This window comes from Oncorhynchus tshawytscha, linkage group LG08 (genome assembly GCF_018296145.1).
Source record: "Oncorhynchus tshawytscha isolate Ot180627B linkage group LG08, Otsh_v2.0, whole genome shotgun sequence".
NCBI lineage: Eukaryota > Metazoa > Chordata > Actinopteri > Salmoniformes > Salmonidae > Oncorhynchus > Oncorhynchus tshawytscha.
Window position 1 is genome coordinate 12,050,844 of NC_056436.1, and position 26,872 is coordinate 12,077,715.

At 45.5% G+C, this 26,872-nt stretch overlaps 1 protein-coding gene across 1 annotated transcript; it reads right to left on the bottom strand.

Annotated features, from left to right (window-relative positions):
- Positions 1-89: 89 nt before the first annotated feature.
- On the bottom strand, positions 90-23,138 carry LOC112255800 (pancreatic secretory granule membrane major glycoprotein GP2-like). The gene is made up of 9 exons (XM_042325215.1): positions 22,883-23,138; positions 22,073-22,215; positions 21,740-21,844; positions 10,798-10,958; positions 10,320-10,455; positions 4,238-4,332; positions 2,224-2,389; positions 1,826-1,940; positions 90-506 (listed from the first exon to the last, which is right to left on the bottom strand). The coding sequence occupies exons 1-9, from the start codon at positions 22,968-22,970 to the stop codon at positions 331-333; spliced, it is 1,185 nt and encodes a 394-aa protein (XP_042181149.1). The 5' UTR covers positions 22,971-23,138; the 3' UTR covers positions 90-330.
- Between the last annotated feature and the right edge of the window lie 3,734 nt (positions 23,139-26,872).

Below are 26,872 nucleotides of genomic sequence, written 5' to 3' on the forward strand. Positions count from 1 at the left end.
ATGGGGAATAACCTCACGATATTACATCTCACTAAAAATATGTTGTCTTGAAAAGGTCCGAAATATTACAATTAAACGCCATAAACAGCTCTTTGAAATACCTTTATTTTTCTCTACAAACAACACAGAACACTCCTTGCAGAGACATGTTCTCATTTACATCTTCAAAATCCCTCTAATTTCTACAGTGAGATTTTATTTACACCCCAACCTACAGTCAATTCATACTTTCCTCTTTCCTTATGCAGAAATGTAATTTGTGTTTATGTGTGCATCTGTCTGCGTGCACCGGTTCACATCAGTTCTCATTGCTTGAACTGCTGGGTTAGATCAGCGGGCCACCTCTGAGTTGTGGTGTATGTTGGACAAGGTGAGCTGAGCCTCCTGTGTTGGGTAGGAGCGCCTGGTTCGCAGCCACAGCCTCCCAAACACTCCAGTGAACAGCAGCAGGAACACAAGTAGGCCTCCCAGGACAAAGGTCTCCACCGAGGGCACACCTCCAGCGTCTGCAGGGCAAGAGATCAGTCAGACACATGCAGGGACGTATTCAGTAGGGCACCGCTTAGCAAAACATTTTAAAACGGAAAACATAAATGAGCTGGGGTGTGTTGAGCAGGACACAACATTTTGGAACGTTCAGATAGAAATATGTTATGAAGGACAAACAAGCCTCTCTGGCGTGTAGAATAAGAAATCACGTTGACTCTATTATGGCATTTCTATCTGCAACATACACTATCAAAAGTTTGGGGTCACTTAGAAATGTCCTTGTTTTTGAAAGAAAATCAAAACATTTTTGTCCATTAAAATAACATAAAATTGATCAGAAATACAGTGTAGACATTGTTAATGTTGCAAATGATTATTGTAGCTGTAAACAGCAGAGTTTTTTTATGGAAAATCTACATAGGCCCATTATCAGAAACCATCACTCCTGTTTTCCAATGGCACGCTGTTCCAACGGCATGTTTACCATTTTAAAAGGCTAATTGATCATTAGAAAACACTTTTTCAATTATGTTAGCACAGCTGAAAACTGTTGTGCTGATTTAAAGAAGCAATAAAACTGGCCTTCTTTAGACTAGTTGAGTATCTAGAGCATCAGCATTTGTGGGTTCGATTACAGGCTCAAAATGGCCAGAAACAAAGACCTTTCTTCTGAAACTCGTCAGTCTATTCTTGTTCTGACAAATGAAGGCTATTCCATGTGAGAAATTGCCAAGAAACTGAACATCCCGTACAACGCTGTGTACTGCTCCCTTCACAGAACAGCACAAACTGGCTCTAACCAGAATAGAAAGAGGAGTGGGAGGTCCCGGTGCACAACTGAGCAAGGGGACAAGTACATTCGTGTCTAGTTTGAGAAACAGATGCCTCACAAGTCCTCAACTGGCAGTTTCATTAAATAGTACCCGCAAAACACCAGTCTCAACGTCAACAGTGAAGAGGCGACTCCGGGATGCTGGCCTTCTAGGCAGAGTTCCTCTGTCCAGTGTCTGTTCTTTTGCCCATCGTAATCTTTTATTTTTATTGGCCAGTCTGAGATATGGCTTTTTCTTTGCAACTCTGCCTGGAAGGCCAGCATACCGGAGTCGCCTCTTCACTGTTGATGTTGAGACGGGTGTTTTGCGGGTACCCTTTAATGACACAGCCAGTTGAGACCCTGTGAGGCGTCTGCTTCTCAAACTAGACACTCTAATGTACTTGTCCTCCTAAACTTTTGAACGGTAGTGTACCTCACTGTTTCACTCTAATACAACATTTTTATCTCGACTGTACAGTATGTTGTTTATGGAAAATAAAGAGCCTTTATTGGGAGACTTACTCAGGCTGGGTTGGTCACTCTCAGGCAGACGTCGCCTGATTGGTCCATAAGATACTGTATGGGCCGTAGTGACATCTCTTCTCATCCGCCCATTGTTATCCTCACCAGAACAGTTCTGTTAAATGAAGGGTAGTAATCAACGATATAAATTAGGGAGACATATTAAGGTACAGCAAGCAAATATATATAGTTTAATTATAATATTATTACCCAGTCTAATTACCATATTTACTATTTGTTTTACATTTTCCAAAATTAAAGTTCATTGCAATAATAGACATAAAAGAAGTGTGTTTTGTTGTCTATTTTATGACAGCAGTAGGCCCTTGCTATAAAACTAGGGTTTAAATGAGCCAGTGAGCATCATCTTTATGAAGAAAGGGGGAGGGATCACTCACAGGCTGACAGACCCCAAGTGTGTTGTGACAGATCTGAACATTGCAGTGGAGAAACACATCCTTGTAAGAGCTGCCCACGAACTTGAACATTTGTATCCTGAACATAGCCTCTGGCCCCTGTCCATTCTTCAGCACTGTCAACGGTTCGTTTGACAAAACGGGGCAGCTGAGACAGACCGAGAGAGAGCCAGAGAAAGAGAGAGAGCCAGAGAAAGGGAGTCAGAGAGAGAGGGAGTCAGAGCGAGGGAGCCAGAAAAAGAGAGAGAGACAGAAAAAGAGAGAGCCAGAGAAAGGGAGAGAGCCAGAGAAAGACAGGGAGTCAGAGAGAGAGGGAGTCAGAGAGAGAGGGAGTCAGAGAGAGGGAGCCAGAAAAAGAGAGAGAGCCAAAGAAAGAGAGAGCCAGAGAAAGAGAGAGAGCCAGAGAGAGAGAGCCAGAGAAAGAGAGAGAGCCAGAGAAAGAGAGAGAGCCAGAGAAAGAGAGAGAGCCAGAGAAAGACAGGGAGTCAGAGAGAGAGGGGGTCAGAGAGGGAGCCAGAAAAAGAGAGACAGAGAAAGAGAGAGAGCCAGAGAAAGAGAGAGAGCCAGAGAAAGAGAGAGAGCCAGAGAAAGAGAGAGAGCCAGAGAAAGACAGGGAGCCAGAGAAAGAGGGAAAGCCAGAGAAAGAGAGAGAGAGAGAGAGAAAGCGAGAGAGACAGAGAGACAGAGAGAGAGCCAGAGAAAGACAGGGAGCCAGAGAAAGAGGGAAAGCCAGAGAAAGAGAGAGAGAGAGAGAAAGCGAGAGAGACAGAGAGACAGAGAGAGCAGGCAGAGAAAGCGAGAGAGACAGAGAGAGAGACAGAGAGAGAGAGAGAGAGAGAGAAAGAGCCAGAGAGAGGGGGAGTCAGAGAGAGGGAGCCAGAAAAAGCAAGAGAGACAGAGAAAGAGAGAGAGCCAGAGAAAGAGAGAGAGCCAGAGAAAGAAAGCCAGAGAAAGAGAGAGAAAGCCAGAGAAAGAGAGAGAGAGACAGAGAGCAGGCAGACAAAGCAGGCAATGGATCGTATCAGTATCAGAGGCAGCATGTGCAACCGTTGAATAAGATATCATACATTTTAGAATGTGTTGGTTAATAAAACTTTTAATGGATTTCCCTATAATTCCTAGTAAACTATTCCAACATCTGGTACAAAAAAACTGGTGTATAATCTACAGTCGCTTGTTTTGATTGAACACATGCCAATGTAAGAGCAGAGCACTTTGCTATTGTGACATATCCGTCTTTCATAATGGGAATGCAAACACATTAACATAATGTATTGTATAATGTATTATGTATTGTATAATTATATAATGTATAATGTAACACAGTATTCTTGGAATGACAAGACAGATCCTCCAAAGTGTTTTATCCTCAGAAGTGGCGAACAAAAGTCCTTGTGCAAGTCATTGCCTTGCTGTTGCGAACAGTACAACATACCTCCTGGTTGTCAACGACATGCACAGTTGCTGAGCTGAAATGCATATGGCTGATGCAGTGTTCACGTCATGTCAAAAACTCGGGACCTCAGATTTAAAATGAACGTAAGTTATTTGCATAGAACTTCCTATTGGTTGAGTCTGATACTTCCCATGTGGGAAACTCTGATATCATCTTTCTACCACAAGTAAGCAATTCGGAAATGTTGTGGTTTCCGACATGACATGAACGCGGCATCAGACAGGGCCTGGTCCACGTGACAGGGGTCTGAAATCTATATGGCCTCAGACAGGGTCATGTGACGGGGGTCTGAAGTTGTCACCCCCAGGTCTCTTGTCTAAGCAATTCAGCAGCTCTTATTTCATATTTCAACAACACCATTCCCAGAGGACTGTGTGCTGGTGTCAAGTGTGGTTGAAAATGTGACACTACAAAAATATACATTTAGATAGGCCTCCATATTTATGAATTCTATCAAACAGAATGAAATGTAAAGCGAGATGTGGTGAGAGGGGCTTATAATACACAGTGATATAATGTTTAACTTCCCTTTGAACAGACCTGTCCTTGATGAAGGTGTACTGGATGTTGCTGTACGGGTCGTTGGTTGGGGTAGCCCAGCATCTCTCCACACGCAGCAAAAGATGAGCCGGTATCTAAGTGAGAGCGAGACAAACCAGGACTGCAGTCAGTGACACACACACACACACATACACACACAAAGAGGTGACTCAGTCATTCAATATTTTGACCAGGACAACAGATAGAGAGTAAAACACCAAAAATGCATGCAGAGCAGAATTAGGACAAAACCCGCTAATTATCAAAATCCAGAAAATAACCGTTAAATTCTACAACCACCTAAAAAGAAGTATTCCCAAACCTTCCATAACAAAGCCATCACCTACAGAGAGATGAACCTGGAGATTCCCATCAGCAAGCTGGTCCTAGGGCTCTGTTTACAAACACAAACAGACCCCACGGAGCCCTAGAACAGCAACACAATTAGACTCAACCAAATCATGAGAAAACTTAAAGATAATTACTTGACACATTGGAAAGGACTAACCAAAAAACAAAGCAAACTGGAATGCTATTTGTCCCTAAACAGAGAATACACAGTGGAAAAATACCTGACTACCGTGACTGACCCAAAATTAAGGAAGGATTTTAATATGTACAGACTCAGTGAGCATATCCTTATTGAGTGAGGTCGACGTAGGCAGACCTGGCTCTCAAGAGAAGACAGGCTATGTGTCCACTCCTAGCCAAATGTACGATCATATTAGAGAGACATATTTCCCTCAGATTACACAGACCCACAAAGAATTTGAAAAATAAAATGTACAGGTGTGGCCAAAAGTATTGAGAATGACAGAAATATTAATTTCCACAAAGTTAGCTGCTTCAGTGTCTTTAGATATTTTTGTCAGATGTTACTATGGAATAGTGAAGTATAATTACAAGCATTTTATAAGTGTCAAAGGCTTTTATTGACAATTACATGAAGTTGATGCAAAGAGTCAATATTTGCAGTGTTGACCCTTCTTTTTCAAGACCTCTGCAATCCGCCCTGGCATGCTGTCCATTAACTTCTGGGCCACATCCTGACTGATGGCAGCCCATTCTTGCATAATCAATGCTTGGAGTTTGTCAGAATTTGTGGGTTTTTGTTTGTCCACCCGCCGCTTGAGGATTGACCACAAGTTCTCAATGGGATTAAGGTCTGGGGAGTTTCCTGGCCATGGACCCAAAATATCAATGTTTGTTCCCCGAGCCACTAAGTTATCACTTTTGCCTTATGGCAAGGTGCTCCATCATGCTGGAAAAGGCATTGTTCATCACCAAACTGTTCCTGGATGGTTGGGAGATGTTGCTACCATTCTTTATTCATGGCTGTGTTCTTAGGCAAAATTGCGAGTGAGCCCACTCCCTTGGCTGAGAAGCAACCCCACACATGAATGGTCTCAGGATGCTTTACTGTTAGCATGACACAGGACTGATGGTAGCGCTCACCTTGTCTTCTCTAAACAAGCTTTTCTCTGGATGCCCCAAACAATCGGAAAGGGGATTCATCAGAGAAAATGACTTTACCCCAGTCCTCAGCAGTCCAATCCCTGTACCTTTTCAGAATATCAGTCTGTCCCTGATGTTTTTCCTTGAGAGAAGTGGCTTCTTTGCTGCCCTTCTTGACACCAGGCCATCCTCCAAAAGTCTTTGCCTCACTGTGCGTGCAGATGCACTCAGACCTGCCTGCTGCCATTCCTGAGCAAGCTCTGTACTGGTGGTGCTCCGATCCCGCAGTTTAATCAACTTTAGGAGAGGGTCCTGGCGCTTGCTGGACTTTCTTGGGCACCCTGAAGCCTTCTTCACAACAATTGAACAGCTCTCCTTGAAGTTCTTGATGATCCGATAATGGTTAATTTAGGTGCAATCTTACTGGCAGCAATGTCCTTGCCTGTGAAGCCCGTTTTGTGCAAAGTAATGATGATGGCACGTGTTTGCTTGCAGGTAACCATGGTTGACAGAGGAAGAACAATGATTCCAAGCACCACCCTCCTTTTGAAGCTTCCAGTCTGTTATTCGAACTCAGTCAACATGACAGAGTGATCTCCAGCCTTGTCCTCGTCAACACTCACACCTATGTTAACGAGAGAATCACTGACATAATGTCAGCTGGTCCTTTTGTGGCAGGGCTGAAATGCAGTAGAAATGTTTTTTGGGGATTCAGTACATTTGCATGGCAAAGAGGGACTTTGCAATTAATTGCAATTCATCTGATCACTCTTCATAACATTCTGGAGTATATGCAAATTGCCATCATACAAACTGAGGCAGCAGACTTTGTGAAAATTAATATTTGTGTCATTCTCAACTTTTGGTCACGACTGTATATTAGGTGAAATACCATAGCATGCCATCACAGCAGCAAGATGTGTGAGCTGTTGCTACATGAAAAGAGTAACCAGTGAAGTACAAACACCATTGTAAATACAAACTACACTGAGTATTCAAAAGGATCCAACCTTTTTTTTTCAATTTTCGCCTAAAATGACATACTCAAATCTCACTGCCTGTAGCTCAGGACCTGAAGCAAGGATATGCACATTCTTGATACCATTTGAAAGGAAACACTTTGAAGTTTGTGGCAATGTGAAATTAATGTAGGAGAATATAACACATTAGATCTGGTAAAAGATCATACAAATAAAAAAACATCCATATTTTTTTGTACCATCATCTTTGAAATGCAAGAGAAAGGCCACATTGTATTATTCCAGCCCAGGCACTAGATGGCAGCAGTGTATGTGCAAAGTTTTAGACTGATCCAATGAACCATTGTATACCTGTTCAAAATGTTGTGTCAAGACTACCCAAATGTGCCTACTACAGTAATTGGTTTATTAAGAACACCTACTCTTTCCATGACATAGACTGACCAGGCGAATCCAGGTGAAGGCTATGATCCCTCATTGATGTCACTTGTTAAATCCAGTGTAGATGGGTGGATACCAGTTAAACGTCATCTACGTAATCCCCAAAAGTAATTCTTTATCATGAGAGGGCCATAAACAATAACTAGTAACGCGGCATACTCAAAGAGTTACCTTTCTGGTAAAAAATAGTTACACATTGCTGAGGTGTTGTCACTTTTAAGGACACAAGCTCAAGTACACAGTACAAATATGCTACAAATATGAAAACGTGATGGATTTCTTATTGTCACGTTTTGACCTTTATTTCCTTTGTTTTGTATTTATTTAGTATGGTCAGGGCGTGAGTTGGGTGGGCAGTCTATGTTTGTTTTTCTAGGTTTTGGGTATTTCTATGTTTCGGCCTAGTATGGTTCTCAATCAGAGGCAGGTGTCATTGGTTGTCTCTGATTGAGAATCATACTTAGGTAGCCTGGGTTTCACTGTGTGTTTGTGGGTGATTGTTCCTGTCTCTGTGTTTGCACCAGATAGGACTGTTTAGGTTTTCGCACATTTATTGTTTTGTTAGTTATTTCATGTCTAGTTCCTTTATTAAAGAACATGAATAACCACCACGCTGCATTTTGGTCCACTTCTCCTTCACCACAGGAAAACCCTTACACTTATTCAACAAAACTGTATGAATAAGTTGGAAATGACTGATATGCTTTCTAAATACAGCACAATCAAATTATAAAATAACTAAGTGTAAGATTTCACCTTCCTTATAAGTGTAAAATACATATTTGTATGCTTAGTGTTAGAGAAAATGTACATATTTTCTTCAGGTCTCTCTTGATCAAAACGTTTGCCCCCCTTTATACTTCAACTATTTGCACATTGTTAAAACACTGTACATGGCCATAGCATTTGAAATGTCTCTATTATTTTGAAAATTTTGTGAGTGTAAGGTTTACTGCTTATTTCTGATAATTTCATCAGTTTATTATCTATTTAACTTCCTTTGGCAATATAAACATGTTTCCCATGCCAATAAAGCCCTTTGCATGGAATTGAATTGAGTGAGGATAGAGATACTGTGGGGAGAAATAGAGAGCGAGAGAACTAGAGTCCAAGTTGTAGTTAGTATGCAGAGCAGTGATAGAGGCAGGGGGTCAGAGAAGTGATAACAGCCTGTAATAACAACAGAGAGGCAGGGGGTCAGAGCAGTGATAGAGGCAGGGGGCCAGAGCAGTGATAGAGGCAGTGGGTCAGAGCAGTGATAACAGCCTGTGATAACAACAGAGAGGCAGGGGGTCAGAGCAGTGATAGAGGCAGGTGGTCAGAGCAGTGATAGAGGCAGGGGGTCAGAGTAGTGATAGAGGCAGAGGGTCAGAGCAGTGATAACAGCCTGTAATAACAACAGAGAGGCAGGGGGTCAGAACAGTGATAACAACAGAGAGGCAGGGGGTCAGCGCAGTGATAACAGCCTGTGATAACAACAGAGAGGCAGGGGGTCAGAACAGTGATAACAACAGAGAGGCAGGGGGTCAGAACAGTGATAACAACAGAGAGGCAGGGGGTCAGAACAGTGATAACAACAGAGAGGCAGGGGGTCAGAACAGTGATAACAACAGAGAGGCAGGGGGTCAGAACAGTGATAACAACAGAGAGGCAGGGGGTCAGAACAGTGATAACAACAGAGAGGCAGGGGGTCAGCGCAGTGATAACAGCCTGTGATAACAACAGAGAGGCAGGGGGTCAGAACAGTGATAACAACAGAGAGGCAGGGGGTCACAGAAGTGATAACAGCCTGTAATAACAACAGAGAGGCAGGGGGTCACAGAAGTGATAACAGCCTGTAATAACAACAGAGAGGCAGGGGGTCAGAACAGTGATAACAACAGAGATGCAGGGGGTCAGAACAGTGATAACAGCCTGTGATAACAACAGAGAGGCAGGGGGTCAGAACAGTGATAACAGCTTCTGATAACAACAGAGATGCAGGGGGTCAGAACAGTGATAACAGCCTGTGATAACAACAGAGAGGCAGGGGTTCAGAGAAGTGATAACAGCCTGTAATAACAACAGAGAGGCAGGGGGTCAGAACAGTGATAACAGCTTCTGATAACAACAGAGAGGCAGGGGGTCAGAACAGTGATAGAGGCAGGGGGTCAGAGCAGTGATAACAGCCTGTGATAACAACAGAGAGGCAGGGGGTCATAACAGTGATAACAACAGAGAGGCAGGGGGTCAGAGAAGTGATAACAGCCTGTGATAACAACAGAGAGGCAGGGGGTCAGAACAGTGATAGAGGCAGGGGATCAGAGCAGTGATAACAGCCTGTGATAACAACAGAGAGGCAGGGGGTCAGAACAGTGATAACAGTCTGTGATAATAACAGAGAGGCAGGGGGTCAGAACAGTGATAACAACAGAGAGTAGAGAGGATCAAGAGGAGCAGCACTCACATTACTGTTTAGTCTGTCACAGACTGAGTAGTTGATTAGCTGCCCACAAGGTCTAGTGTCAATATAATTTTCATTTGACATTTGAGTAATTTAGTAGACGCTCTTATCCAGAGTGACTTACAGGAGCAATTAGGGTTAAGTTCCTTGCTCAAAGGCACAACAACAGATTTTCACCTAGGCTGCTCGGGGATTCGAACCAGCGACCATTCGGTTACTAGCCCAAAGTCTCGTAACCACTAAGCTACCTGCCGGCGACGCCCTACCTGACAAGTACTGCATGTGTATGGTCAGGGCCAAAGACTGGGGTTATATCCCAAATGGTACCCTATTCCCTATGTAGTAGCCGATGTGCCCTGGTCAAAAGTCATGCACTATATAGGGAATAGGATGCCATTTGGAACGCATGCTCTGTCTATGGTCAGGGCCAAAGACTGGTCATTCAGCTCAACATTCACTAAAGGTGCTTATCTTTATCCAACAAGAAGCACAAACGGCTCAGAAACAGTAAGCTTCTACAGATTATAGGGTCTGTTATGAATCATTCAAATTCGGTACCACATTTGTTGGTACTTCCAGTAACCAGCAGATATTTAGTTAGGCTAGTTATCTTTACATGATCAGCTCTGATTTCATATTTCAACAACACCATGCCTAAGAAGACCGTCTGATGGTGCAGAGTGTGGTTGCAATATACAACAGATAACAGATACAGTACATGACACTGAATGAAACAGAAAGATAATCACATGGTGATCTTCACCATCAACACTTTAACGTAGATGTTGTCGTCCAGGGTCAGCGAGGGCACAGTGGTCCACTTGTCCTCAAAGTCTTCGTCTTTATAAAGCAGCATGGACACAGAGAAGTTCCCATCTTCTGTGTTCAGAGTGATGGTCCTGGAGAGAATAGTATAGATGTATAGGTGCAGTGCTCGAGTTACAGTTAGAGGGAGAATCCTAATTCCCACTAAAGTCACATTTTTGACACAAATGACTTAAGTGAAAAATTTGACTTAAGTGGACGTTAGAATCGTCCAACAGAGATCTTAAAGGTGGTTGGATCGATGTTTTCTACCAACTGTAAGCACCATATAGAACATAAACATCCTCTTTTAGATAAGATGCTTTGGTCAATTGAGACTGTGTGAACAATTGTAAATTATGTGTTAGTGAACTCGTAATGTAAATCTATTACCAAATGTGATTTTTTTTTCTCTCAACCGTAGCTAGATATCTTACTTGACATCCACTCTGATCATGTTTTCCCCATTGGGCTGCTGTACCATGTAGTTTATCGGGTAACGGCAGACGAACGTGATGTTGATGTAGTTCCTTGTGACGACATCCAAATCGTTGTTGCGTATGGTGTTTATGAACATAATATGTGTATCATCAGATGCCTAGAAGGACGTCAGAAAAACAACAGTGTCAAGGAAACATGAAGATTATGAGGGCAGACCTATAAGTCTATCAGTCAGACAAACGGGATGTACTGGCTGGCTTGGTACATTATTCCACAGCTAAATGAGTCACTTAGGAAGTGACTGGAGATTGATGACCATGACGCACGCAACACAAATAAAATACCATTTGAATACAACAGGTGTAGACTTTACCATCAATGCTTGCTTACAAGACCTTCTCAAAGATGCACAGATTAACTTTTTACTGCAGTGGGCTAAATCAGGGTCACACAGAGTGTTTCTTGGTAGGTTTGAACAAATCTACTTTGAAACAAGAGTATACACCTCACACACATGGTTATGGGCTTAAAAAATAAGGCACCTGTACCATGTCAGATATAGAGTTGAAATATATTCAATTTTTAGTGTGCATCCCAATATTACACTTTATATACATCACACATGACTGAAATATAGCAAAACGGTTTGACATAGAAACATCAGATTTTCTGAGGTTTTTCTTCAAATAATGTTTACTATTTATGAAATTATGAAAAATATACATTCCACCCATGAGTCCACGAGGTCATTTGACTACAGGAAAGGGCTACAAATAATAATAAAATACAACACACAAGAATGGAGCTACATACAGGGAGTACCAGTACCAGATCAATGTGGAGCTATATACAGGGAGTACCAGTACCAGATCAATGTGGAGCTATATACAGGGAGTACCAGTACCAGATCAATGTGGAGCTATATACAGGGAGTCCCAGTACCAGATCAATGTGGAGCTATATACAGGGAGTCCCAGTACCTGATCAATGTGGAGCTATATACAGGGAGTACCAGTACCAGATCAATGTGGAGCTATATACAGGGAGTCCCAGTACCAGATCAATGTGGAGCTATATACAGGGAGTACCAGTACCAGATCAATGTGGAGCTATATACAGGGAGTCCCAGTACCAGATCAATGTGGAGCTACATACAGGGAGTACCAGTACCAGATCAATGTGGAGCTATATACAGGGAGTACCAGTACCAGATCAATGTGGAGCTACATACAGGGAGTCCCAGTACCAGATCAATGTGGAGCTATATACAGGGAGTCCCAGTACCAGATCAATGTGGAGCTATATACAGGGAGTACCAGTACCAGAGCAATGTGGAGCTATATACAGGGAGTACCAGTACCAGAGCAATGTGGAGCTATATACAGGGAGTACCAGTACCAGATCAATGTGGAGCTATATACAGGGAGTACCAGTACCAGATCAATGTGGAGCTATATACAGGGAGTACCAGTACCAGATCAATGTGGAGCTATATACAGGGAGTCCCAGTACCAGATCAATGTGGAGCTATATACAGGGAGTACCAGTACTAGCTCAATGTGGAGCTATATACAGGAGTCCCAGTACCAGATCAATGTGGAGCTATATACAGGGAGTACCAGTACCAGATCAATGTGGAGCTATATACAGGGAGTACCAGTACCAGATCAATGTGGAGCTATATACAGGGAGTACCAGTACCAGATCAATGTGGAGCTATATACAGGGAGTACCAGTACCAGATCAATGTGGAGCTATATACAGGGAGTACCAGTACCAGATCAATGTGGAGCTATATACAGGGAGTACCAGTACCAGATCAATGTGGAGCTATATACAGGGAGTCCCAGTACCAGATCAATGTGGAGCTATATACAGGGAGTACCAGTACCAGATCAATGTGGCGCTATATACAGGGTGTACCAATACCAGATCAATGTGGAGCTACATACAGGGAGTACCAATACCAGATCAATGTGGAGCTATATACAGGGAGTACCAGTACCAGATCAATGTGGAGCTATATACAGGGAGTACCAGTACCAGATCAATGTGGAGCTATATACAGGGAGTACCAGTACCAGATCAATGTGGAGCTATATACAGGAGTACCAGTACCAGATCAATGTGGAGCTATATACAGGGAGTACCAGTACCAGATCAATGTGGAGCTATATACAGGGAGTACCAGTACCAGATCAATGTGGAGCTATATACAGGGAGTCCCAGTACCAGATCAATGTGGAGCTATATACAGGGAGTACCAGTACCAGATCAATGTGGCGCTATATACAGGGTGTACCAATACCAGATCAATGTGGAGCTACATACAGGGAGTACCAATACCAGATCAATGTGGAGCTATATACAGGGAGTACCAGTACCAGATCAATGTGGAGCTATATACAGGGAGTACCAGATCAATGTGGAGCTATATACAGAGAGTACCAGATCAATGTGGAGCTATATGCAGGGAGTACCAGTACCACATCAATGTGGAGCTATATACAGAGAGTACCAGATCAATGTGGAGCTATATACAGGGAGTACCAGGTCAATGTGTGGGAGGGGTGCAACTCTTCAGTAAGAAAGTGTTCCTAATGCTTGGCACACTCAGTGTATAGTCTAGTGAGTGTGCGTACGGTCAGTGCAAGATAGAGTCAGTGCAGATTGTTTGGGTACCATTAATTGACTATCTAACAGTCTGGTTATTTAGCAGTCTTGTGGCTTGGGGGTAGAAGCTGTCATGAAGCCTGTTGATCCAAGAGCCGATGCTCCGGTACCATTTTCCAGACGGAAGCAGAGTTTTTAGGGCCTTCCTCTGACACCGCCTGATATAGAGGTCCTGGATGGCAGGAAGCTCTGCCCATGTGATGTACTGGGCTGTCCGCACCATCCTCTGTAGTGCTTTGCAGTCAAGTGGGGTGCATTTTCCATACCAAGCTGTGATGCAGCCAGTCAAGATGCTTTTGAGGATATGAGGCCCATGCCCATTCTTTTCTGCCTCCTGAGGGGGAAGTGGCGCTGCCGTGCCCTCTTCACGACTGTGTGGGTGTGTGTGGACCATGTTAAGTTCTTAGTGATGTTGACGCCAAGGAACTTGAAGCTCTCAACCCGCTCCAATACAACCCCGTCGATGTGGATGGGGGCATGCTCTCCCCTCTTTCACCTGTAGTCCACGATCAACTCCTTGGTCTTACTAACATTGAGGGAGAGGTTGTTGTCCTAGAACCACACAATGTCTCTGTCCTCCCTGTAGGCCTTCTTATTGCCGTCAGTGATCAGGCCTACCAACATCATGTCATCAGTGTTGGTGTCGTGCGCGGCCACTCAGTTTTTGGTGAACAGGGAGTACAGGAGGGGACTAAGCACACACCCCTGAGGGTCAGCGTGGCGGAGGTGTTGTTGCCTACCCTCACCACCTAGGGTCTGTCCGTCAGGAAGTTCAGGATCCAGTTGCAGAAGGAGGGTGTCAGTCCCAGGTTCCCAAGCAGGGTGATGAGCTTGGAGGGGACTATGGTGTTGAACACTGAGGTGTAGCCAATGAACATCATTCTCATCACAAACCCTGCTACATTCACCAAATGCCTGTATGCACGTATGCTGTAAGTCACTTTGGATAAAAGCATCTGCTAAATGGTATATATTATTACATTATTAAAAGCCATTCTTCTTTAGCAAACTCTTTCCTTCGTCTTGTGTGACAAGACTGTTAACATAAATGTCAAATTGAGTAGCTGGCCAGTCCACGTAAGATTTGGTTCTGGGTTCCAAGATGACACTTTCCCCAAACAGAGATTTGGTTCTGGGTTCCAAGATGACACTTTCCCCAAACAGAGATTTGGTTCTGGATTCCAAGATGACACTTTCCCCAAACAGAGTCTCTAACTATGTCCAGTAGGCAGCAACCCTGTGGTTTTCTGTGACTGGAGAATGTGCGATTATTACAGTGGAAATGTTTAGTAGCCGGCTACTGAAACTATGAAGAGGGGTTGGATGATAAGGTGTGACAGGGTTGTGTTCGGATCCATGTTGAGGGTTGCGCTCGGATCCGTGTTGAGGGTTGTGCTCGGATCCGTGTTGTGGGCAAAAGGAGTACTGGTCCCATGGCCATTGAGAAGGATGAATTGACCCTTGGCCTTACTGTCCAGACTTAACAACACCAGGGTATTAATATAGCCCCCACTGGGCCTACCACTCACTATGTTTGGCCCACAGACGGTCTGTCTCAAATGTCTCACTATATGTAGTGCACTACTCTTAAACATGGGCCCATAGGGCTCTGGTCAAAAGTAGTGCACTACTGCATATTGCGGGTCAGGTGCCATTTGGGACTCAGAGAGAAACTAATGTCTCAATTACTCTGTAGGAAAACTGCTCACTGACCTTGGGTTCTTATAAATGGTTCATCAACAAACTCATATTGTATGCAATTTGACAGACAGAGAGATAATGGGCGATAAGATCTTCAAATTCAATTTATTTCTGGTTAGATCATTTCACTTTTCAAGTATATTCCCACTTACTAACCTCTCTGGTCCTGTCTGTACCTCTCTGGACCCTCTGTATACCTCTCCGGTCCTGCCTGTACCTCTCCGGTCCTGTCTGTACCTCTCCGGTCCTGCCTGTACCTCTCTGGTCCTCTGTATACCTCTCCGGTCCTGTCTGTACCTCTCTGGTCCTCTGTATACCTCTCCGGTCCTGTCTGTACCTCTCCGGTCCTGTCTGTACCTCTCCGGTCCTGTCTGTACCTCTCTGGTCCTCTGTATACCTCTCTGGTCCTCTGTATACCTCTCCGGTCCTGTCTGTACCTCTCTGGTCCTCTGTATACCTCTCCGGTCCTGTCTGTACCTCTCTGGTCCTCTGTATACCTCTCCGGTCCTGTCTGTACCTCTCCCGTCCTGTCTGTACCTCTCCGGTCCTGTCTGTACCTCTCCCGTCCTGTCTGTACCTCTCCCGTCCTGTCTGTACTTCTCCGGTCCTGTCTGTACCTCTCCCGTCCTGTCTGTACCTCTCCGGTCCTGTCTGTACCTCTCCGGTCCTGTCTGTACCTCTCCCGTCCTGTCTGTACCTCTCCCGTCCTGTCTGTACCTCTCCGGTCCTGTCTGTACCTCTCCGGTCCTGTCTGTACCTCTCCGGTTCTGTCTGTACCTCTCCGGTCCTGTCTGTACCTCTCCCGTCCTGTCTGTACCTCTCCCGTCCTGTCTGTACCTCTCCCGTCCTGTCTGTACCTCTCCCGTCCTGTCTGTACCTCTCCCGTCCTCTCCCGTCCTGTCTGTACCTCTCCCGTCCTGTCTGTACGTCTCCGGTTCTGTCTGTACCTCTCCGGTCCTGTCTGTACCTCTCCGGTCCTGTCTGTACCTCTCCCCTCCTGTCTGTACCTCTCCCGTCCTGTCTGTACCTCTCCCGTCCTGTCTGTACCTCTCCCGTCCTGTCTGTACCTCTCCCCTCCTGTCTATACCTCTCCGGTCCTGTCTGTACCTCTCCGGTCCTGTCTATACCTCTCCGGTCCTGACTGTACCTCTCCGGTCCTGACTGTACATCTCCGGTCCTGTCTATACCTCTCCGGTGCTGGCTGTACCTCTCCGGTCCTGTCTATACCTCTCCGGTCCTGTCTGTACCTCTCCGGTCCTGTCTGTACCTCTCCGGTCCTGTCTATACCTCTCCGGTCCTGTCTATACCTCTCCGGTCCTGTCTATACCTCTCCCTGTCCTGTCTGTACCTCTCCCGTCCTGTCTGTACCTCTCCCGTCCTGTCTGTACCTCTCCCATCCTGTCTCTACCTCTCCCGTCCTGTCTCTACCTCTCCCATCCTGTCTGTACCTCTCTGGTCCTGCCTGTACCTCTCCGGTCCTGCCTGTACCTCTCCGGTCCTGTCTGTACCTCTCCGGTCCTGCCTGTACCTCTCCGGTCCTGCCTGTACCTCTCCGGTCCTGTCTGTACCTCTCCGGTCCTGCCTGTACCTCTCTGGTCCTGTCTGTACCTCTCCGGTCCTGTCTATACCTCTCCGGTCCTGACTGTACATCTCCGGTCCTGTCTATACCTCTCCGGTGCTGGCTGTACCTCTCCGGTCCTGTCTATACCTCTCCGGTCCTGTCTGTACCTCTCCGGTCCTGTCTGTACCTCTCCGGTCCTGTCTATACCTCTCCGGTTCTGACTGTACCTCTCCGGTCCTGTCTATACCTCTCCGGTCCTGTCTATACCTCTCCGGTTCTGACTGTACCTCTCCGGTCCTGTCTATACCTCTCCGGTCCTGTCTATACCTCTCCGGTTCTGACTGTACCTCTCCGGTCCTGTCTATACCTCTCCGGTCCTGTCTATACCTCTCCGGTCCTGTCTATACCTCTCCGGTGCTGGCTGTACCTCTCCGGTTCTGTCTGTACCTCTCCGGTCCTGTCTATACCTCTCCGGTCCTGTCTATACCTCTCCGGTCCTGTCTATACCTCTCCGGTGCTGGCTGTACCTCTCCGGTGCTGGCTGTACCTCTCCGGTTCTGTCTGTACCTCTCCGGTCCTGTCTATACCTCTCCGGTCCTGTCTATACCTCTCCGGTCCTGTCTGTACCTCTCCGGTCCTGTCTGTACCTCTCCGGTTCTGTCTGTACCTCTCCGGTCCTGTCTATACCTCTCCGGTCCTGTCTATACCTCTCCGGTCCTGTCTATACCTCTCCGGTCCTGTCTATACCTCTCCGGTCCTGTCTATACCTCTCCGGTTCTGTCTGTACCTCTCCGGTCCTGTCTATACCTCTCCGGTCCTGTCTATACCTCTCCGGTCCTGTCTATACCTCTCCGGTGCTGGCTGTACCTCTCCGGTTCTGTCTGTACCTCTCCGGTCCTGTCTATACCTCTCCGGTTCTGTCTGTACCTCTCCGGTCCTGTCTATACCTCTCCGGTCCTGTCTATACCTCTCCGGTCCTGTCTATACCTCTCCGGTCCTGTCTATACCTCTCCGGTGCTGGCTGTACCTCTCCGGTTCTGTCTGTACCTCTCCGGTTCTGTCTGTACCTCTCCGGTCCTGTCTATACCTCTCCGGTCCTGTCTATACCTCTCCGGTCCTGTCTATACCTCTCCGGTCCTGTCTGTACCTCTCCGGTCCTGTCTGTACATCTCCGGTCCTGTCAGTGGGGTTCAAGAGGGTCTGTTCCTACCTCACAAGGTGAAACGAAGGAGTGTTTCTTAACTATGGCATTCCCTTCTTTTCCCAAACAGCTTCTAATCCCAAATGCAAAGCAGGTTTACTACTTTCACTAGGGCTGGAGCCTTGTAAAACTACGGCGTGTGTTGACATTCCGCTCGCTTTACAAGAAATGCATCTGTGCATTCTAAGCAAGCATCACATTGACACTCATGGTCTTAAGTACAGATTTAAAGCACACCAAAGTTAAAAGAGCTGTGGTACTGCTGCCAAAAAATGAGGGTCGGGAATACAAAGTGGGCCAATGGAAAAGGAAATCTCAGAGGGTGATTTTAACCTTGGAATTGTATACAGTACTTGCGACATATTGTTAAATGCACAAAAGAGGAACAATGGGCAGCCTACATACTGAAGATGCTCATTTTCATCCCCAGAATCCTTTAATGTGTCTATTTTGAAAGGATGGAACTAATAACATAGTTAAGAATTCAATGGATTCTACAAGAACCAATTTCACTCCCTAAAAACACACCCCTATGGAAAAATCCTTGGATAGCTTTTCAGAATTCACCAATAAATTGGCCCACATGGAAAACTAAAGGTATAGAAACCATAAATTACTTATTGGGTGATATAAAATGATTTTAATTAAAAAGCCATTTGGATTGACCAATGTAGACATTTTCAAATGTAATGATCAGATGTAAATGTAATGATCAGATGTAAATGTAATGATCAGATGTAAATGGAATGATCAGATGTAAATGTCATGATCAGATGTAAATGGAATGATCAGATGTAAATGTCATGATCAGATGTAAATGGAATGATCAGATGTAAATGGAATGATCAGATGTAAATGGAATGATCAGATGTAAATGGAATGATCAGATGTAAATGGAATGATCAGATGTAAATGGAATGATCAGTTGTAAATGGAATGATCAGATGTAAATGTAAATGATCAGATCCTCCATCGTTAAGACATTGGATGAATCAAATGCAGTATTATTGAAAAAAATGCAGGCTACAGAAATAAACTAAATAGAACCATTTGAAGTGGTGTGCCATGCAATTAAAGCACTATAAATAACCAACGGGTGAAAAGTGAAAACAGTGTGTTACTATGAGAACAAACAACATAGCTGTCGATACTGTGGGAACAGGTCTGAGCAAAGAGGATGTCATTAATGTTTGTTGAAATTTATTTGTCTTGTTTTCTTTATGTTGAAGGTTGAAGGCGTTAAGTCCCAGCCAACGTCATGTCTAGTTTAGTGGATCCGTGTCTGTGAATTGTTAAATTGTCTATTGTCCTTGTCTATTGTCTAAAAACCTAAATAAAATCTTACACACAAAAAAAAAAAGATTTATTGTCTGGCTATTCAGCAGGTCTGAAAACACACTCCTCATTTCTGTGTCAACCCTGATAATTTAGAGCTTTAAGCTCCCACCCCTCCTTGCTGCTTTGAATAAAGTCTAGTAGCTCTTGGGAGGAACAACACTCCCTATTTTCATATAGGCTACTTATCTCTCTCTTTCCTTTCTCTGTCTCACTCTCTTACTCTCTCTCTCTCTCTCTCTCTCTCTCTCTCTCTCTCTCTCTGTGTGTGTCTCTCCCTCTCTCTCTGTGTCTCTCTCTCTCTGTGTCTCTCCCTCTCTCTCTGTGTCTCTCCCCTCTCTCTGTGTCTCTCCCTCTCTCTCTGTGTCTCTCCCTCTCTCTCCGTGTCTCTCTCTCTCTCTCCGTGTCTCTCTCTCTGTGTCTCTCCCTTTCTCTCTGTCTCTCCCTCTGTGTCTCTCCCTCTCTCTCTGTGTCTCTTCCTCTCTCTCTGTGTCTCTCTCTCTCTCTCTGTGTCTCTCTCTCTCTCTCTCTGTGTCTCTCCCTCTCTTTCTGTCTCTCCCGCTGTGTGTCTCTCCCTCTCTCTGTGTGTCTCTCCCTCTCTCTCTGTGTCTCTGCCTCTCTCTCTGTGTCTCTGCCTCTCTCTGTGTCTCTGCCTCTCTCTGTGTCTCTCCCTCTCTCTCTGTGTCTCTCCCTCTCTCTCTGTGTCTCTCCCTCTCTCTCTGTGTCTCTCCCTCTCTCTCTGTGTCTCTCCCTCTCTCTCTGTCTCTCCCTCTCTGTCTCTCCCTCTCTCTGTCTCTCCCTCTCTCTGTCTCTCCCTCTGTGTGTCTCTCCCTCTCTCTGTGTGTCTCTCCCTCTCTCTGTGTGTCTCTCCCTCTCTCTCTGTGTGTCTCTCCCTCTCTCTCTGTGTCTCTCCCTCTCTCTCTGTGTCTCTCCCTCTCTCTCTGTGTCTCTCCCTCTCTCTCTGTGTCTCTCCCTCTCTCGTTCTACAGATTACAAGATTATTACAGTGCAGGAAGCTGATATCTGAGGTCTACACTCACCGGCCTGTTTATTAGGTACACCAGCCCATTTACAAAAATGGTCTGTTCTTACAGACAGTGAGTCAGGTGACTTGCTATATAAAGCAGCCAGAAAGGCATGGAGTCATTAAGCTATTGTTCAACTGAACATTAGAGAGGGCAAAACGAGTGACCTAAACGACTTTGAGCGTGATATGATCGTTGGTGACAGGCGTGCAGGATCCAGTATCTCAGAAACGGCCGGCCTTCTGGGCTTTTCACGCACGACAGTGTCTATGGTTTACAGAAAATGGTGAGACAAACACAAAACATCCAGTCAGCAGCAGCTTGTTGATGAGAGGTCAAAGGAAAATGGCAAGAATTATGCAAGCTAACAGGCTGGCCACAAACAGACAAATAATGGTGTAGTACAACAGTGGTGTGCAGAACGGCATCTCGGAACGCACAACTCGGCGGTCCTTATAAAGGAAGGGCTATTGTAGCAGACGGCCAGACCGGGTTTCCCTCAAACAGCTGAAACAAGAAGACGCCGCTCCAGTGGACAAGCAATCTCCAGCACTGGATCCCACTTCCTGTTGCGTCATGCTGATGGCAGAGTCAGGATATGGCCTAAACAGCATGAGACCATGGACTCATCCTGCCTGGTGACAACAGAACAGGCTGGTGGCATTGGTGTACTGGTGCGGGGAATGTTTCCTGGAACACGTTAGGTCCCTCGATACCAATTGAGCAACGGTTGAACACCACAGCATATCTGAACATTGTTGCTATCTGAACATTGTTGCTAACCGAACCCAATAGAGCACCTGGAACGGGCTGTTTGCAGCATGAATGTACCTCAGTCCAATCTGCAGCAACTGCATGATGCCATCGCGTCAGCATGGACCATCATCCTGTGTAATATTTCCGAAACCTTGTAGAATCCATGCCTTGAAAAATTCAGGCTGTTCTGGAGACAAAGGGGGATCTGATCCGGTACTAGATGGGTGTACCTAATGAACTGGCCAGTGAGTGTATATGTAACTTATGAAGGAAAACAAGAGGTGTTATTAATGCTAGTCATTTTGAGCATTGCGTCTATCCGAACTCCTATTTAGCTCACACAAACTAGTGCTGGGAGGATCTACAATACTACACCAGACAGGAGGCCAGAGCTCAGTAAAACATAAGTGCATCGTAAAATTAGGTAATTTACTGTGATGGGGATTTTATGTGATTGGTGAAAGGAATCCCAACTGTAGTTTATCTCTTTGTTCCTGCTACTAATGTCTTTCTACTTTATCTGGGTAGCTCAGAATGACAAAGGTTACTACTTTGTTTATTTTACGGATTGAAATCCTTCATAGTTGGCGTACACAAGTAAATGTAAATCTTCCAAAGCAATCGTTAAAGAATTGCAATGCCCCTGGAATGAAAGGGCATGTCCAAAGGGAAAAACACAGTCTTACCATGATCGTCCCACAGTCAGAGAGATTAGTCTTGATGCTGAAGACATAGTCATCTCCAACCTCAACACCACGGCATTCCGGGTCATTTAGGTGCAAATCCCAGACCTAAGAGAGGGGATTACTAGAGAGTTGCAGTAGTCCCACGTGACAGCCTAATATTAAAAAGGTGATTTGGTTTTGGGTGCTGAGATTACTAGAGCAAGATGTTGCACAATATGACACAGCACATCACAGCACACAGGCAGTAATCTATAATACCACATTTAACAGTAGATTAATGGTAAGTAAATGGTATTATAAAGAAATATTAATTCTAGGTGAAACAGAACTTACATAAACGGGTGGCTCTTTGTTGAGGAAGAAGGCACTGGGAATGACCACCTTCATCAGGTCATTGGTGCAGAGGACAGTTTCATTCAGCTCGAGGCGAGAGGAAGGAGTCAGAGGTACTACAAATACATCCTGTCCCCCTGACCCTGACATGAAAATCAGATAACATGAAATCACAGAACAAGAAATTAGATCAAATTAAATCACATCACATGAAATCACAGAACATGAAATCACATGTGAAATATCATAACTTAAAATGAGATGGCATTAAATCTGTTAAATGGAGTTTTAAATGTATTACATTGTACATCAATATGTGCACCTATACGTTATTATAAGAATGTTCTGTGCCACACAGTATGTGACAATATCAGTATTGTTACAGCAAGGTTAAATCTATAGATTCCATTCTCCTACATGTTCCACCACAAACTCCAAACAGTTTCCCCTGTGACAACATGCTGCTTCTGGTATACTTCTGTAATACATGTGATCTCTAGATTTTAACAGGTTCTTATTGTTGAAAAAGATCCATCAAACATTAAGCCCACATCAACAAACAGTTACAAAAACAGATGTTCAACTTGACATTTGTTCACGAATAGGGTTGCAAAATTCCTGAAAACGTCCCCAAAATTAATTTGTTTATCAAAAAGCTTGGTTGAAGAGAATTCCAGCTTGGAGGATTCTCTCAGCGTATTCCCTGCTTATTCCAGAAATCCTGCAACCGGATTTTCTGGGGAAAAAAACGGGATTATAGCAACCCTGAAGTAGTTGGATCCCAGTGGTGTTGAAGTGAACTGAACTCACCCTCTTCCTCAGGGTCCAGATACACAGCAGAGTTGACTGTCCTCACAGCGAGCAGGAACCAGCCTAACACCAAACTGGCAGGTGTCATCTTCAAAGTTTCTCTCTCTCTCGCTCTTTGGCTTATCTACTGTCAGACACTCGCAACCTTAGACTCCTGTCTTCTTGGCACTTTCTCCCAGATTTTTGAATCTTTTGAGCTATTCACCACAGTGTAGCTGTCAGGTTCAGATGTAAGTCCGCCCTCTCAGTGCAGCCCTCCAAACACAGCTCTAATGAACAAGGACTGGGACCCAGCCTCCCTCCTTTCTTCCCTCTCTTCAGACCTTAAAGGCCCAGTGCAGTCAAAAACAAGATTTCCCTGTATTTTATATATATTTCCACACTTTGCGATTGGAATAACGCTGTGACATTTTGAAAATTATGATAATGCACATTTAGTGTAAGAGCTGTTTGAAAAGGCTGCCTGAAATTTCAGCCACTTTTGGTGGGAGGGAGTTTTGGCCTTCCATGGTGACATCACCACGTGGTAATATTTAATAGACCAATAAGAAAGAGTTCCAAACCTCTCTGCCAATATCAGATCAAAAAAACAATCACAGTAGGATACTTAATTGTTACCCAGAGACATTATCTGATATTGAGATTAAAAACAGCTGCAATGGACCTTTTTAAAAACCCAGCCTGAATGATGTCCCCACCAACAACGAGGTTACACATATGAATAGGGAGAAACCAAGGTTGTAGGTAGTAGTCCGAGGTAACACACATAAGTCTGCATCGCAAATGGCACCCTCTTCCCAATATAGTGCACTACTATTTGTCAAAAGTAGGACACTACTACGTAGGAAAAATTGTGCCACTTGGGCTGCACTCATACAACTAGGACATTGCCGGAGATGCACTCTTAGTAAACATCTTACAACTACGTAACTACGTCGTCTTACTACACACATCAACAAGCAGACTCATTAACATGTGAACAGGGGCAATAGTACATGGGTGGTACTGCTCTTTTGTCTACCATCTTTTGTACATACATTTTTAAAGGCCATTGTGAAATCTTTACTGGTGCGGGAACCCCAGTCAATGGCTACGTCCCAAAGGGCACCTTATTCCCTATATAGTGCACTACTTTCGACCAGGGCACACATAGGGCTCCAGTAATACGTAATCCACTATATAGGGAATAAGGTGCCATTTGGGATACACTAAGTGAGATGAAAAGAAGGCCTGCCAACGAGTCAAGGGCAGTTCACTGACACTGCCAACGCTCTAACTCTGTGTGTGTGTGTGTGTGTGTGTGTGTGTGTGTGTGTGTGTGTGTGTGTGTGTGTGTGTGTGTGTGTGTGTGTGTGTGTGTGTGTGTGAGGCTGTAACAGACAATGAGCACTGGAAAGCAAGCTAGAACATGAGGAACATTTTAAGACAATTGTACCATTTTTTTAGTTGGGAATTTAACTTTTTACGAGTTGATTTTTCAGCCTACATTTTACGGACATAGAAATATGTTCGGGTTTTTTTTGCAAATAAGACTAGCTGAACAGTTAGTGTCACACCCTGACCATAGTTTGCTTTGTATGTTTCTATGTTTGTTTGGTCAGGGTGTGATCTGAGTGGGCATTCTATGTTGTGTGTCTAGTTTGTCTGTTTCTGTGTTTGGCCTGATATGGTTCTCAATCAGAGGCAGGTGTTAGTCATTGTCTCTGATTGGGAACCATATTTAGGTAGCCTGGGTTTCACTGTGTGTTTGTGGGTGATTGTTCCTGTCTTTGTGTTTTGCACCAGATAGGGCTGTTTTGACTTCTCACGTTTATTGTTTTCGTTAGTTTATTCATGTATAGCATCTTCATTAAAGAAACATGAATAACCACCACGCTGCGTTTTGGTCCTCCTCTCCTTCAATGGAAGAAATCCCTTACAGAATCACCCACCACAACAGGACCAAGCGGCGTGGTAACAGGCAACGGCAAAAGCAGCAGCAGGAGAAGCAACAGATGCAGCAGCAACAGGAGCAGCAGCAGCAGCAGTGGGAGAGGCTGGACTACTTGGAAGAATGGACATGGGAGGACGAATTGGATGGTAAAGGACCCTGGGCTCAGCCAGGAGAATATCGCCGCCCCAAAGAAGAACTGGAGGCGGCGAAAGCGGAGAGGCGCTGGTATGAGGAGGCAGCGCGGCGTCGTGGATGGAAGCCTGAGAGTCAGCCCCAAAAATGTATTGGGGGGGGCTCACAGGGAGTATGGCTACGCCAGGTAGGAGACCTGAGCCAACTTCCTGTGGTTACCGGGGGGCGAGAGAGACCGGGCAGGCACCGTGTTATGCTGTGAAGCGCACGGTGTCCCCAGTGCGGGTGCATAGCCCGGTGCGGTACATTCCAGCTCCGCGTATCGGCCGGGCTAGAGTGGGCATCGAGCCAAGTGCCATGAAGCCGGCTCTACGCATCTGGTCTCCAGTGCGTCTCCTTGGGCCGGCTTACATGACACCAACCTTGCGCACGGTGTCCCGGTTCGCCTGCGTAGCCCAGTGCGGGCTATTCCACCTCGCCGGACTGGCAGGGCGACCGGGACCACTCAACCGGGTAAGGTTGGGCAGGCTCGGTGCTCAAGAGCTCCAGTGCGCCTGCATGGTCCGGTCTATCCGTCACCACCTCCACGCACCAGCCCTCCGGTGGCAGCCCCCCGTACCAGGCTGTCTCTCCGGTCCATCCTTACAGGGGCTCCCTCCTCTCCAGCGCTGCCGGAGTCTCCCGCCTCTCCGGCGCTACCAGAGCCGTCCTCCTCTCCAGCGCCGCCTGAGCCACCCGTCTGCCCAGCGCCGCTAGTGCCGCCCGTCTGCCCAGCGCCGCCAGTGCCGCCCGTCTGCCCAGCGCCGCCAGTGCCGCCCGTCTGCCCAGCGCCGCCAGTCTGCCCAGAGCAGCTGCTCAGAGCAGCTGCCCAGAGCAGCTGCCCCTCTGTCCCGAGCAGCTGCCCCTCTGTCCCGAGCAGCTGCCCCTCAGTCCAGTGGGGTCATGTAGTAGGGTCGCCGTAGTTAGGAGGCCAAGGAAGCGGACAAGGTGGCGGACTAAGACTATGGTGAAGTGGGGGCCACGTCCAGCACCAGAGCTGCCACCGCGGACAGATGCCCACCCAGACCCTCCCCAATAGGTTCAGGTTTTGCGGCCGGAGTCCGCACCTTGGGGGGGTACTGTCACACCCTGACCATAGTTTGCTTTGTATGTTTCTATGTTTGTTTGGTCAGGGTGTGATCTGAGTGGGCATTCTATGTTGTGTGTCTAGTTTGTCTGTTTCTGTGTTTGGCCTGATATGGTTCTCAATCAGAGGCAGGTGTTAGTCATTGTGTCTGATTGGGAACCATATTTAGGTAGCCTGGGTTTCACTGTGTTTGTGGGTGATTGTTCCTGTCTTTGTGTTTTGCACCAGATAGGGCTGTTTTGAGTTCTCACATTTATTGTTTTCGTTAGTTTATTCATGTATAGCGTCTTCATTAAAGAAACATGAATAACCACCACGCTGCGTTTTGGTCCTCCTCTCCTTCACCACAAGAGAACCGTTACAGTTAGACTGTGATTGTCTGTCATTATACCACCAGACAACCAGCTTCAATGGATCCTCTCAACGGATGAGATTCCCCCAAAACTCACAAAATCCACTTACTGTGTGATGTAAAGGACAACAGCTTCCTTCCTGCAAACTTTTACAACACCCTCAACGAGGCCATTAACAACTGAGTTTGACATGAGTAGCAGGTTCAAAACAGATTACCAAACAACTCTCCTATGACAGTCTTTTATTCTTTAAAAAGGGATGGAATACCTCAACCACAAAACATTAAGGACACCTGCTCTTTCCGTAACATAGACTGTTTCTGTACAGCACTTTGTGACATCAGCTGATGTAAAAAGGGCTTTATAAATACATTTGATGAACCAATCAACACAGTGATTACATCCTCTGGAATGTTTTCCCTCATCAGAATATCAACATTTGATAA